This window comes from Mirounga angustirostris, unplaced genomic scaffold (assembly GCF_029215605.1).
Source record: "Mirounga angustirostris isolate CCGP_5_RB_7025 unplaced genomic scaffold, mMirAng1.0.hap1 SCAF_2, whole genome shotgun sequence".
NCBI classification, from domain to species: Eukaryota; Metazoa; Chordata; class Mammalia; order Carnivora; family Phocidae; genus Mirounga; species Mirounga angustirostris.
Genome location: NW_026991710.1, coordinates 16,498,986 through 16,514,335, shown reverse-complemented (window position 1 = coordinate 16,514,335; position 15,350 = coordinate 16,498,986). Strand labels below are relative to the sequence as shown.

The 15,350-nt window shown below is 39.4% G+C and overlaps 1 protein-coding gene across 3 annotated transcripts in view; it reads left to right on the top strand.

Moving 5' to 3' along the window:
- Positions 1 to 15,350, top strand: part of KCNIP4 (potassium voltage-gated channel interacting protein 4) — a 1,124,788-nt gene that overhangs the window by 1,083,294 nt on the left and 26,144 nt on the right. For all 3 annotated transcript variants that reach the window (XM_064584333.1, XM_064584334.1, XM_064584335.1), the window contains one exon: positions 8,490 to 8,559. In XM_064584333.1, coding sequence (XP_064440403.1) covers positions 8,490 to 8,559 — 70 coding nt within the window. The remainder of the gene's footprint in view (positions 1 to 8,489; positions 8,560 to 15,350) is intronic.

The window sequence follows — 15,350 nt, the reverse complement described above, 5'->3', positions numbered from 1 at the left end:
AAGCCAGTCATGCTTTCCACTTGCAGGTCTCTGAAAATGAAACACTCCATCCTTCATTTTTATTGTATCAGTGAGTTCACTCTATATGTCTGTGAAAGTCATCCCTACTGGAGGTGGTGGGCTGTTTTAACAATTTAATCAACTAATGAATTGAAAATCTGAAAGAAAAACTCAAAGGATAAAAAGTTGTCTTGGCTACGAAATTATAACTTAGCTTGATATGCTCACATCTTGAAAATTAAGAAAACAAAAGCCAATATTTCCCAAATGTTATGATATATCTGTAGCAAATAATACAACCAGGCAAAAATACACTTGTTAAAGAATCCTCTGTGAAGAGACTTCTTATCTGATTTGGGGACACTGCAGACACCAGAATCTTAACTATAATAATTGGATAGAGTCCATGTGGTATACATGAGGGTTGCTGGAGGGGAGGGAGGTGTGGGGATGGGGTAACTGGGTGATGGACATTAAGGATGGCACGTGATGTAATGAGTACTGGGTATTATATAAGACTGATGAATCACTGACCTCTACCTCTGAAACTAATAATACACTATATGTTAATTAATTGAATTTAAATTTTAAAAAAAGAACAGAAATTTAAAACAGCTTCTAGTTCTTAGTGATCAACTTTTATGCTCTGAACACTGAAGGGCTAATCCTCTTATTTATACATTTATGATAAATAGCCCTGAAGTCTACCGCACATGAAATCCTGTTTTCCCTGCCTTGTCTGCTTCAGCTGTTTCCTTTTGGTGTAGCTGATGAGTTAACGCCCCACATTCTTCTAAATGTCCAGGATGCTTTCTGGTCTCTGCTTATGAACTTGCATACAGCTCATTGTAAGTATGGTCACTAACAATTGTAGTGCTTAAGAAGGTAACTTCTTCTAAGAAGTGCCAACTTACCTGCCACCTTCTTGCCAGAGGAATGAATGGATGCTCACCTTATTTGGGTAGTGATGTGAGTCTTCCTCTTTCTTTTCTCTGATCTGAGTGCCTGGTGTCCAGCCTTTGTGTTCTCTTTGGTAGTTCTGTCCACAATCTGCTTGTGCTACTTCTCAAACACGTATCAGTCTACTTCCTTTGTCAGGGAGAACAACTGAAAGAACAGGCATTGGGCAAAACATGGATGGCATGACATTTCTGTTGGTAGAAACCTGGGATTTGCAGTGTAAGCACTTCACAACCACCATCATGTATACTCTCCTTAGCAACAGGAGTGGATGTAAGAGTGGATGAAATACATGGATGCTTAAAAAATATGACATCATAGACATCATAAAAGGGTCACTATGGAACTATTTCCTTCACAAGGCCATTTAGTTTTAGTTTTTTCTCATGATATTTTTGTACCATACTTCTTCCTTTGGATTCTTGAAGAGGTATGTCGAAATGTTTAATAAAAGTCCCGAACCTGAGGAGATGACATACACCAGAGCAGGATGATTTATGGGAAGAGGAGATTGCAGCCAGTGGAGTCGACAAATATCACTGAGAAAAGAAATCTGATTTGCATATCACTGCAACCATTGCTAGAGCATTCTACCAGAGTTCTGACAACTTTCAAGGAAATACTGAAAGGCTTTCTTGTGAGGTAAACGTGTAAGGACTCATGATGCACCTCAGAAAATAATTTCTTTAGCAATTTCCTATACCTGCATGGATTTCTGTCGGAGATACTTTCCCAACACTTGTCATGGACTGTTGTATTTCTTTTTTTTTTTTTTTTTGTTAGAGAGAAAAAGAGTGCATGCAAGTTGGGGGAGGGAGGGGCAGAAGGACAGAATCTCAAGCAGAATCCCTGCTGAGCACAGAGCCCATCACTGAGCTCAATCCCATGACTCTGAGATCATGACCTGAGACAAAACCAAGAGTCAGACACTTAACCACATGAGGCACCCAGGCACCCCTGGACTGCTGTATTTCTAATGTACTCATGTAAGCATTACTAGGGAAAGCTTTCCTTTAAATTAATGAGTAAAAGTTTGCTGGGTTTCTACTAACATTTACTTCCAATATGGTGACCATTATTCTTCTCAGCTGTCATTTATAATTGCAGTATTCCCCTGCCTTTGAGGGTATACTGTGATGACATTAGAGAGTTCATTCAACTTATAGTGTTAGAGGAGGAAGCATAACTCATATCTGCTTTATGGGCTCATTGCATTATAGCAGACCTACACTATTGTAGGTTCAACTGCTTTGATGAATACCATTTAACTCTGGTATTGCTGCAACGATGCTATAGTAACTCTGTATATTTCTGCTTACCAAATTTGAGATTATTACTACTGTACTAACAACTCTAATTAATGAGCAAATAGGATATGCAAAGAGGGGGGTTAAGATAATCACATAACATACATTATCTTATTGATTCTTGTAACAGCCCTCTGATGTCAATAGCTATCCCCATGCTACAGGAGAGAACATTGAGACTCAGATTAAACCATTTGTCTGACGCTATACAGCTTTGAAGTGGCAGAGCAAGGGTTCAGTCCAGTTCTACTTAAGTCCAGAGCCCAGAAGCAAATTATTCTAATAATCACTAGATTATTCTAATACTGCCAGGCAGAACATGCCAGCTATTGTTTGGACATGAAGGGGTTTCGGAAGTCCGTGCATCAGCTTAGACCTTGAGAAACCCAGACACAAGGTAAGTAAGGCTCAGCAGCCCACCGTGGGGCTAAGGGGCACTCCCCACAAGCTCAGCTTCAATCTCTTCACCTTTAAAATGAAGCCATTGAATGAGGTTTTCTCCAAAGTGGCTTAAACTTTCAAGTTTCCTGATTCTGATCAAGAGATGACTCTCTGCCACTTTCTAATGGTCAGTTTCTCTCTCAGGCTGCTTGCTCATCTGAAAAATGGAAGTAATCCTAGCATCTATCCATTCATGGGAGATAATCCATGTAAGGCATGTAATATAGTGCTTGGAACATAGAAAGTGCTCGTGTATTTGCTTATCATCACAGTCCTTCTCATGATCACCACCATCATCCTTGTGTTAATTGTCATAAAAGGCACTACTTCATTAGTATTGATATTAGCAGTAGCAAAATAGTCACTGTACATTTACAGTGGATTTTGGCACTCACATGCATCATGGCCCTATACAAGAGAACTGAGAAGGATCACCAGGGAATGCATCTGTAAGGCCCCACAAGGCAAGTGTCTTCACTACCTGACAAATGTATGGCAGTTATGTGCTAAGAAAATCTCATTCTACATTTATTGCGTCCTGATCATATCATGGTGAAGGGTTTAAGAAGCAATAAAGGAAACTCGCTGGTCAGAGCAGATTAATGTGGCAGCCAGCAGAGTGCCAGGAAACTCCAAATCCTTGACATTTGATGAAGTAGTTCATTTAACCTGTCTTAAAAACTGGAACTTTTTCCAAAGCACTTTAGTGTCAAGCCATTCACAATTAGAGTAAATTGTACATGGTGAAGAGGAAGACATGTGCAGGCCCTTCCTGAACTAAAGGCAATAATTTCTCCAAAAAAAAAGAAGCTAACAACGTTTTCCACAAATCTCACAAGTACAGTTTCACTATATATGTGCATGCATGTGTGTATATTTGTAATCAGTGTCCCCGGTTTTGATTGAATGGCTTCCTTTCACATGTGGCTGTCTTCAACACAACCATGCCAGATGGCTCTGGGAGGAAACAAACACTGCATGTCTTCCCAAAGGAAGTATTTTCATGGATGGATCACCAGAAGACCACTCCTTCAGTCCTAATAGAAAAAAGAAAAAGGAATAATAATCCAGAAGGCAAGACATTGCAATTAAAGGTCAGGGAAGTATGAGTTTAATTCCACTAAACTTTAAACTTTAAATTCCATAAGAGCAAACTGGAATCTTTTAAACTCAGTCCTGTGTCCTCAGTGCCTAGAACAGTACCTGATGCATAGAAGGTACTAAACAAGTATTTGTTGAAAGAATAAGCAAATGGGTGGCTCTGTGAAATACTGTGATTCCAACAAGTTTCTTAGTTTTAAATTCTCAACCTTCACTTTCCTCATCTCTAAAGAATCACCACCTTTCAGGGTTAGTGAAAATGTTAAAAGAAACACTTCATGTAAGAAGGCCTTGAATACACACCCGGTAAACAGCTGTGACGGTGGTAACGTGGTCCAGCAGATTGCCCTCAAAGCATCCTTGTCTGCATGAAAACAAACACATCACTTTATCCCTTGGAGGGATCTGTGCAAATGCCTTGATGCTCTCTGGTAACTTTCAGAATGAGGGAAGCAAATTATTGCTGTTTGTTTTTGGGATTTGGTACATGTCAAATCCCCATGTGATTCTGGGCAGTAGTCTATCTAGATGCGAAGCTTTCTCAAAAACATGTGGCAGGGGTACAGACCGGTGCAGCCTTTCTGGAAAGCAGTGCAATCGTGCATGTGAAGAACCTTATGACCACTTAAACCTTTAGGTCTTATGATTCTTCTTCTGGGTTAGTCATAAAGAAAGAACCCTAGGTGTGATCAGCTGTATGTGCTGGACTATTATTTACATCTTTATTCCTATGTAGTCCCCTAATGCTGAAATGCCCTCAATAGCCAATAATATGTTAAATTCACTGGGCACATAATTCTCATGTCATTATGAGAATTGAAATGTTCAGGATGTATTGTTGAGTTAAAAAAAATAATAAGATGCCTCAACACAGTAAGATAGAGCATCTTTGAAGTAAGCCTCTGAGACAGACACTGCTAACCATTCACCAGATCTTCTTCCTGGGCAACAAGACTGCTCTCTTTGTTTAGGGTAGATGTATTAAATGATTTCTAACCAACAAAATGAGAGTGGAAATTATGTGTAGCACTTTGCACTTCAAGACCTGGCCCATAGACACCTCCCATGGACACTCCTCAAGGGTCCTTTTCTCCTTCTGGATTTGAGACCATCATGGAGACTTTAGAAGCCCCACTATGATGGCCAAGTTTTCATTAGCCTCAGTCCCTTAAGACTCTGGGGAGAACCATCGAGTTAGATGGTTAGATGAGCAAGAAATACACTACATTCTTTTAAACTTGTTATATATTTGGGGGCTTGTTTGCTACTCCTTACTACAGTAAGAGTTAACCTAATATAGCTATAATCAGCCTAATATATATAATATATATATTATATATACATATAGCCTAATATATATTATATATATATAGCCTAATACATATAATATATATATATTATATATATATACACACACAGCCTAATCAAATCCATTCTTGATGGAGAGGTGGAGATACTATTCCATAAAAGAGGTGAGGGAAAAGTTAGATAATAGATCATTTGTACCATTTCATAAATCTCTAGAGTCTTATAGAATTTGGTTCATTTTTCTCACCTGAAGGTAGTAAAATGCATTGCTTTCCCATAAAAACTCTTTAGAATAAACAAAAGATCATCACTCTCTGGACTTTTATCTCTTTTGACTTATTTTTGAACTTTCTTCTTCTATTTGGATGTAGGCCCCATGAGGGCAAGACCTTTGATGGGTTTATTGCTGCTGCCCCACTTTCTTGAAAAGTTCCAGAAAAATAAGCATACAATATGCATCGGTTAAAGATGTAAATTTATGTAATGAATGCAAGATGGATAAAGACAAGTTCCCCTGGTAAGACTGACCATCCTAAAACTTGGCCAGGAGCTTCGAGATGGCAGAGAGGTTTTTGCCTGACACAGACATGTGATTGAATATAAACACATCTGAGACCATTTCTAAATTTCATTTCACATTATAAGATGTATCTATCAAACATGGCTGGAGGTCACTGGCAGCTGACAAGTTTGTTGAGGGGAGATGTCCCTTTATTTCCCATCTTCACCTCTTGCAAGATTCATTTTACCTCCCAGGTAGGTTTCCAGCTTGACCTTTCACATCTGATGGCAGAGTCATCTAATTGTTCTCTTCTTACTATCCCAAGCAGATGGCTCAGAGTTAAATAGCCAATAAATCACCATTTCCATGTGTCAGAGGCTCACTACAAAGTGCTTATTTGCTCTTGAATTTGGTTCTGTTGCTGTCAACTAAGAGTCATGTAGTCAAAACTTTTGAGTGATTAGCTAGATGCATGCCATCTTTTTTTCCTTTTGAGGTTATAGCTGGTGGTTGTTTATTCATTTGTATCTTAGGATTCTCTAGAGAAACTAAACCAATAGACATATCTCTATATAGAAAGAGATTTATTTTAAGTAATTGGCTTACATGATTGTGGAGGTTTAGCCAGTTCAAAATCTGATGGGGGAGGCAGACAAGCTGGAGACTCAGGAAAAAGTTATAGTTCGAGTCCAAAGACCATCTGCCATAGAACCAAGAAAAGCCAGTGTTGCAGATCAGGTCAGAAGGTAGTGTGCTGTGGGATTCCCTTTTGTTCAGGGGAGATTAACTTTTCTTCTATTTAGATCTTCAGCTGATTAGATGAGGCCCACCCAAATTATGGCGAACAATCAACTTTACTCAAATGTTGTTGATTTAAATGTAAATCTCATCGAAAATTCCCTTACAGGGCACCTGGGTGGCTCAGTTGGTTAAGCAACTGCCTTCAGCTCAGGTCATGATCCTGGAGTCCTGGGATCGAGTCCCACATCGGGCTCCCAGCTCAGCGGGCAGTCTGCTTCTCCCTCTGACCCTCTCCCCTTTCATGCTGTTTCTCTCTCTCTCACTCTTTAATAAATAAATAAATAAATAAATAAGAAAATTCCCTCACAGAAATATCCAAAATATTTGACCAAATACTTGGCCGTCATGGCCCAGACAAGTTGATACATAAAATTAACTGTAATAGTTTGCTTGCTTGCTTTTCTTCTCATTTGTTTTTGATTGCCTTTTCTTTGCTCCAATCCTCTTAGGTCCTTGGAGTCATTATTTTTACAAAGGTCATCTAATCCCAAACCTTGAGGTGATCTGGAGAGTCTCAAGCCCACATTCCAGCTCCTCCCACTGGCCAGAACGTGACCACAGAACTTCCAGTTCTGCCTCAGTGAATGTAGACCCCCTCAGTCATAGGTCAATTATAATGATCAAATGGGAGAAATATACATTGACAAGCTCTGTAAACACAAGTTCACATGGAAGCCATTATTTTAAATTGTGTTCATATATCGAAGGTCCTACCTTTCAAACCAATGAGTGAGAAAATAGAAAACTTCTCATGTAAGGTACCTTATAATTGTGAGTAACTGGCTCATTGGAATAAAGAAAGATCAAGTTAATAAATCAAGTTTATTCATGAGGGGGCAATGATTTTAAGGGTTAAGAGAAGCTTTAACACCACATCAGATGATTTTTTTAAGATCCCAGGAACAGTGTCAAATTTAAAGTACACAGAATATTTGTGTCTCAGGGCAGGGCAGTTGGCACACCCCTGATGTTCCCCAGTGAATTCTGGGGAGAGCCAGGCAGCATGGGAGTACCATGACAGCTAAGGCAGGGGATCTCAGGTAAGGTGGGTCTGTCTGTTCATGAGGAGCCACTCAAAAAGGCTGGACAGAGCTTATCACCTCCCCACAGTCAACGTACAATTAACATCCCACATGTGACTTGACGTGGGATTGTTATGTGATTGTTAGTCTCTTCACCTCAGACTCCTGACCAGAACATTCTTTAATTCCAGAGAGTGGAGGAAGTTTTGATCTCATCTTTGTCTACAATTCTCTTACTTAGTCCTCCTTTTCAGCACCAAGACAGACCTCTTCTAAAATTTTAGATTTCAGTTCCTTTTGTAGAAAATGCCCAATCCACTCTGGGGCAGGTAGCCTTGTCCTCTGTCCCACCAGGTCAGTGGTCCAACATTAGTGGAGTTCCCAAGGTCAGTATCCATCAGTCTTAAAAAGTAACTCCACCCATGGAACAAAAATGGGAATTCTTTATGTTCAGGCCTCTTTCTTTTCAGACCCTCCACTCCAGAAGTTAAAAAGATCTTGCGGTCCTATCTCACTCAAGGTCACTTGTCACAAACCATGCTGTTATGCACTCCTGAACACACTGGGAACAGAAATTAGTAGCTATTCCTGCTTGGGCCACTCCCAGATGGAGCACACCATTTTCTCACTGAACTAAAGATAATGTGGGTCCAGCAAATTGCCAGAGGAACATGGCACCAATATCCAGCAAAGACCACATCATAAGCATCTTGCAATACCATTGCTATATGAAAAACAACATAATTTCCTCTTACTTTGTTGATAATAAACATTTGTGTTCTTAAAAGCGACAGTGTGTTTTTTCATGTGTCAGCCAGCTTTAATATTTATAATATGCAAAGATTTTTACATCTGTAATTTTGTTTTCATTCTGTGAGAACTGGAACAAAGAAGAGTTTATTGTGTGCTTTTATTCTCTTTGAAAAATGGATGGATTGTTCCCTTTCCATGGTACAGCTTTGCGCAGTAGACAGTTCTGTTTCAAAATGTGCAAAAAATCTGTTTATGAACACTTTGCTCATATTGCTTCTCTACCACTTTCTTTAGGAATGTCCCAGTGGTGTTGTTAATGAAGAAACCTTCAAAGAGATTTACTCACAGTTCTTTCCACAGGGAGGTAAGTGCAAATGTGGACTTGTTAACGTACTGTCCATTAGAATTATGCTTGCAATCTTGAATTTGGCTTAATCTTTTATGGCATGATTTTACATTTTTAATCGCTATGTAAGAGAATTAATACACAGCATGCAAGTGCATATAATTTCCAACATATCATAAAAGTGAGCTTCTTACAAATTGTCAGATAGCCAGAATTTCTCCTTCAGCTGAATACAAAAAGCAGTATTACTGTGTATCTCATACTGTGACTCTCAAACGCACAGCACCTTCGGACAATGATGGCTTGGTCCAGGATATGCCACAAAGCTCTTTAGCATGCACTGTAGGAATCATTTGATTCTCCCTCCTCTCAAATTAGGACAAATATAATTATTGTCAATTTTCAGATGTGAAATCTGGGCTTTAGAGAAGTTAAATGGTTTGCACAGGGTCCTGAATCCACTAAGTGGCAGATAATGGCTTAGAACCTAGATTTTGCTAGAGCCTCACCTAGTGTTCTTTCTGCTCTTTCTCTTTTAGGACCTCTTGCTATCACCCCTCCCCCCCCCCATCTGAGAAAGTTAATACCACTCTAAATATTAATTTAACTGGAAAGGAAACAAAGAAAGCATAATAACACATACCTTTTAGAGATGAGCGAAGGTATCTATTTGTCCCTGGACCTTATAGGTTCTCTTTCATTCAACAAGAGGCCCAGCTCAAACACAGTCTACTGTGTGCCCAGCCATGTGTTAGGTGCTGATAATGAAAGAGGAAGAAGATGTGGTACCTGCCCAAAAGAATGTTCCAGTTTAGTGCTGCAGATGGGCAATGTCAAAATAAGGTGTTAAGTGTGAAGATAGGGGTTTAAATCATAGCATTAACGAGAGTACTGTGCAGACACAACTAGACCAGCTGAAGGACAGGGTGGACATAAAAAAGAAGGCATCCAGATAAACTGACCTGAGCTGTAGTAGCGCCACTCCTGAGGCATCGAATATGTGCCCAGCCCAGGCACGCACTACCCCCTCGCCTCCCAACTATCCTAGCTGTGACTCTCCCCTTTTAATAAATGTGGAAACCAAGATGCAGAGAAGCTCACTGTTTCCTTGTCATCCCTTTTGACTGCTTCCCGCTTAAAGGAGCCCCCGTCCTTTCCCTCCAAAGTAACAGCAATAGTTTCTAAACCAGTCTTTGATTCTGACCCTTCCCTGCTCCCCCAGCGTCGTTTCTTCTCAACAGGAGCCAGAATAATCTTGTTCGGTATAAGCCAGCTCCTGTCCCTGCTCTACTCAGAACGTTCCATTCCATCAGAGTCTAAGCCACACCTGTAGAGTGACCTGTAAGCTGCGATCCCTGGTCTCCTGGTCCCTCTCTGTCTCCTCCTTCCCCCACGCCCCTCCCCCTTTGGCTTCCTATGTTCCAGCCACAGCCACCTCCTTGTAATTCCTCAGGCACACCATTCAGGCTGCTGCTTAGGGCCTTTGAACCTGTTCTTCCCTCTGCCTGGGGTTCTTGTTCTCCCAAATAACCATCTCAATAGCCCACCACCTTTGCTCCTATTCAGATGCCACTTTCTCAGCAAGGCTTTCCCAGGCCACCCTATATTAAGCTGCAGCCCCTTCGCTGTCCCCATGCCAGCTTTATGTTTCTCTTTAGCACTCAAGAGCACCTAATAATACATATTTTATCTCTTTTTGTTGTTGTTTATCATCTCTTTCCTCACTGGAATGTCTTCTTCCAGGGACCGAAGGGTTTTGTGTGTTGCTCATTGCTGTGCTCACAGGTGGTGGAAAAGTCACTGAGCAGTTGGACTCGACCGCACTGTATAAATGAGCGAAAGCAGGAATGAACGAGTGACACGAAACCGCATGGTGGTTGGGACAGTACAATGGAATAATATCTGCAAAAGGCATTTTGAAAGTATACAACACTTAAATATTAGTTTCAGACAAAAATTAGCTTCTCTTTTGGTTTTTAATCCATTTGGTTTTAGATATTTCAGCCGGTTGAAGACAATTCTGTGCATGAATTGCCAAAATAGACATTTTCATTCATGATGACCTTTAAAAGGAATTAAATTAAAAACAATTTTTTTAAAGAATTAAATTCTTTAAACTTTAAAAAGTTTAAACTCTAAAACTTTAAAAAGAATTAAATTAGAATTCTGAGAGGGTGCCTGGGTGGCTCAGTCGGTTAAGCGACTGCCTTCGGCTCAGGTCATGATCCGAGAGTCCCAGGATCGAGTCCTGCATCGGTCTCCCTGCTCAGCGGGGAGTCTGCTTCTCCCTCTGACCCTCCCCCACCTCATGTGCTTTCTATCTCTCTCTCTCATTCTCTCTCTCTCAAATAAATAAATAAAATCGTAAAAAAAAAGAATTCTGAGAAAACACAAGGTGACCCATTATTACATGAATTTGGATATCTCTTGGGTGACAATTCCCCCCCTACCCCATCTCATCACTAACAGCCCAAGGACAGCTATTGGTCATTGGGCCTGATGCCCAGATTGTAATGGGTCCGTTGTCTGCCTTAATAAAGAATTTGTAATATCATTTGATTAACTCATCTATTTCTAAATTATCGAAAAAACATGGCATTTCTGAAGAAAAATCATGTTTACATTATAACTAAGTATCTGTCAGCATATTGATAAACAAGAGTATCAAAGATCTAGCACAAATGGAAGTCTTTAAGTTATTTTTTTACTATCTCAAGTGAAAGTTACCGCATGCTACAAATGGGATACAGCTTCACATTAAAAATTTATCTTTATTTGAAAAATAACATTTTGGCATTAGAGAACATCTGCTTAAGCACAATCCTTTGCAAATGATTCTTGTTGCAAAATCCAATGGGATTTGAGGGGAAAAAATCACTTTTGCTTTCTTAAAAATTCTTTGATTATTCATGTTAATTGAATGGATAAATCTAAAAGTACCAGGCACTACTGAAGGAAATGACATATTTTAAAGAATGATGACTCACAATTTAAAAAAATTATATCACAACAAAAAAAACTAATATTCAAAACCATACTCCAATAAAACATTTTTGGAAATAAAAAAATAAAATAAAATAAAATAATAAAAAATTAATATCACACATGCAAATTGTATCTTGCCGTGCTGCTAGAAAGGGGAGAAATGTCCTGAGGAAGAACACAATCTCCAATGAGAGGCAAATTCATGTCATGACCATCCTCACGCTTCTATGGAGCCATTTATCTAGATCTGAAAGCAACAGGTTTCCCATTATGAGTACGAACAATGATGGGTCCATAAATCACCACATCTCACCATTTCCTCTAGGAAAAGACTTTGTCTTCTCTACAGAACTTCCTGCAATTTGTATTGTGTCAGGCTCTTAGTTTTCTCTACTGCTTAACCAGATGATTTACCAAGCACAACCTGTTTGATGTTCTGGATGGCAGCACAAATGGAGTGAGCAAAGGCTTCTGGTTTGTGAGGGATAAAGTATGCTGAGAGGAAATGAATGGCTGGTTGGTGCCCTTCCTGATATCGTCACAGCAATACTTTTTCAACGCCATGTACAGCGGAAGCTTTAGCATGGACACTCTTAAGTTCACTGAGCATTTTTAAAGCTTTTGAAAATTGCAGTTTCCTGGGCTCCTCCTGCTCATGTTGTAGGGATTCTGCACTTACTTTGCCTGTGCCAGGCACCTACTAGCTACGGAAGGAACAGAAGAATTAGCTCCAGCCAGAAGACTCTAAGTCAACAAACACCTATTGAGCTGTCACTGTGTGCAAGGCACTTGAGGCACTTGGACGGGGTCAAGGGCATAAAGATTTTTTAATAACACCACCCACGGAATATACTTCTTGTCCTAGAACAATATTTCTAAGGATTTTCAGGGTGATTTATAGAGGCCTTATCAAACAGAAACTATTATTCATGTATATGAACCTGCCTTCCCGTAGCAACAGTGTTTTGAATTGTATATTCAAATGCATTAAACTAATTCTGTACCTTGGGCTTGAATTCAAGTGGGAGTAGGGATTTGTGATAGGAAGAAAAAAATCGGCCAGATTGATTTCAATCCACAGACCTGGATCATGATAATCAAGTGTATTTGTTCAAATTCACTGAAATTTATGTGCATTGATAGCTTTTTCAATCAAGGGGTTAGTTGGTATTATCGATGGGGGTTGGAAATAATTGGGTTAAAGTCATTGGACTAAGTTGAGTCCTGGGTTTGTGAGACTGTAAGACCACCAAGGCAGGTGACTCAAATGGCGTATTGCTGTGGGCCCCAGGTTGTTCCTCTGTAAATTGTGGAGCAATACTTTCATATCATCTATAAAATGTAGAACAAAAATTCCTGTTTTCTTTCTACTCTACACATCCTTTATTTCTAGGAGCTGATGTTGGAATGTCTTGATTTCATGACTAGCTCTATCATTAACCAACTAGGTAATCTTAGTTAAGTCACTGAATTTACATGCAACTGTTTTCCACCTTTGTTAAATGTAGATAAACAACTAAATGGTATCTAAGATCCCTTCCTGTCCTAAGCATCCATAAATTTTGTCCCCCAACCACAAAACTTCCACATTTAATTTTCTACTTCACAAGTAAGATTGTAAGAAACTGAGGCAATCTCAGCATATCAAACTCAGGAACTGTTTTTGCTATGTGTAAGGAAACGTGGTCAGAGAAGATTTTCAGGTCATGTGGAGAGAAGAGAGATCAATGTTCTATCTTTGAGCCCCCAACTGTACTGAAATCTAGAATCCAGGATGCCAGTTATTCATTGTGTAAGTAAATATGTACTGAGTATCTAAAAAGAACAACCATCAGATGAGACCTGACCATAGATGCTTTTGTGGACAGTTTCCCTTTTATTCATGTATCTACCTCTGTGCCCAGCCAGATACTTCCAGTGCCTTAGCTCCTTCCTCTCATCCAATCAAAGCTCAGAACATCTCTCCCCTTCTTCAGAAACTTTCACAGTCTCCAGATGCCTGTCCAAAAAATCCATACTCCAGCAGAAGCCACAATAACCCTTCATGATACAATTCTACTGGTCTTTATAGAGCAGGAAGAACTCCAGTCACCTAGACACACAATAGAGATTTCACAAAAAACAAAACAAAAACAAAAAAAACACAGGAACTTTTTCAGGTGGAAATGTATTATATCTGTAAAAATTTTACTCACATTTCTTTAAGGTGGTTGTCTGTGAAACAATAATTATAATAGATAATATTTATTGAATTTAAATTTAATATGTGCTTAGGACTGTTCTAAGCACTTTGCATATTAGTATCTCATTTAATCTTTTTAGGATGACCCTACAAAGTACATACTGGTGTTATTATTTTGTAGATGAGGAAACTGAGTCCCAGAGAGGTTAAACAACTTTCCCAAAGCCATGCAGTTGATGTTTGGGAGAGCTGAAATTCAAACCCAGGCAGTCCAATTTCACTACACAGGTAACAACTGCTGTCCACACAGTATATCTGGGCTGGAAAACTGGTTTAACTTCCAGGGGAATTGCCAAGGTACATTTATAGGAACAAGGAGTCCTCTATACCACATCGGGGCAAACCCTGAGAGTGTCTGTCCCATGTGTCAAGCTTAGAGTGACCCCATTTAAGAAGAAAGCTAATTACTGTATGTTCATGTTAGTTTATTTTTTTAATTAAAAAAAATTGCCAACATTGTTTGTTCTGAGCCATTATTCATGTTGAGTCCTGCTTGCTAAGGTAAAGGCATGTACACTGATTGTCAAATAGGATACCAAGAGATCTGCTTAATGAAGCTCATTGTAAAATATGCAAAATCTCTTTTTTTCTCCCTTGGAAAGTAAGTTTAACATACCATCTGTCAATTCCTATCACCATAGGGCACTAAATAGTTCAAGAAGTCTGTGTAACAGCACTGTTGAGAGCAAAACAACTATGTGAATAAAAAAAGGCTGCCAATTCTTGACAACTCTATAATGGAACTTCCCAAGAATGGCACTAAATTGTTTATAATCAAATCCCTGGTAATAACCCATATTTAAAAGGATTTCTTTCTGCAACTCATCAATACTGTGTGGACATTCACTCTAGGTACAATTATAGGACGTATTGTTTAGACCCAATTGTGGTCCCTGATTAGTTGATAGAGAACAGTGTTAATAATTCCTATGTTTAAAACAAGTGGTTTCGGGCGCCTGGGTGGCTCAGTCGTTAAGCATCTGCCTTCAGCTCGGGTCATGATCCCGGGGTCCTGGGATCGGGCCCCGCATCGGGCTCCCTGCTCAGCGGGAGGCCTGCTTCTCCCCCTCCCATTCTCCCTGCCTGTGTTCCCTCTCTCGCTGTGTCTCTCTCTGTCAAATAAATAAATAAAATCTTTAAAAAAAATAAAAATAAAAATAAATAAATAAATAAAAACAAGTGGTTTCATATATCGTATTTAAAGGTGAGAGGTAAAAGACAATGCCACAATCATTTTGAGAAATTGAGTGTACAGTCTACCTTGTAAAATATATGGCCTTCAATAACATTTACCACTGGGTGAAGCATTCAGGAAAAACCATCCATAAGTGGGCCATGGGTGCTTGAGAGCTGGGAGGGAAGTTTCTATGACCTCTGACCTCCCTTATTTGGGAAGGGCGATTCTCTCCTACTGCTACTATGACTTAGTTTCTTGACAGCCTTTAAAAAGCAATTTATAAAGTAAAAGGTGAGTAAGAAATTTTGTTCAATCCCAATAAAAAATAAAGGTTAAAAGTTATAAAATAGAAATAGATGAGATTTTAAACAGAAGATAAAAGGCTGGAGCCAATGAGCTAAAAGG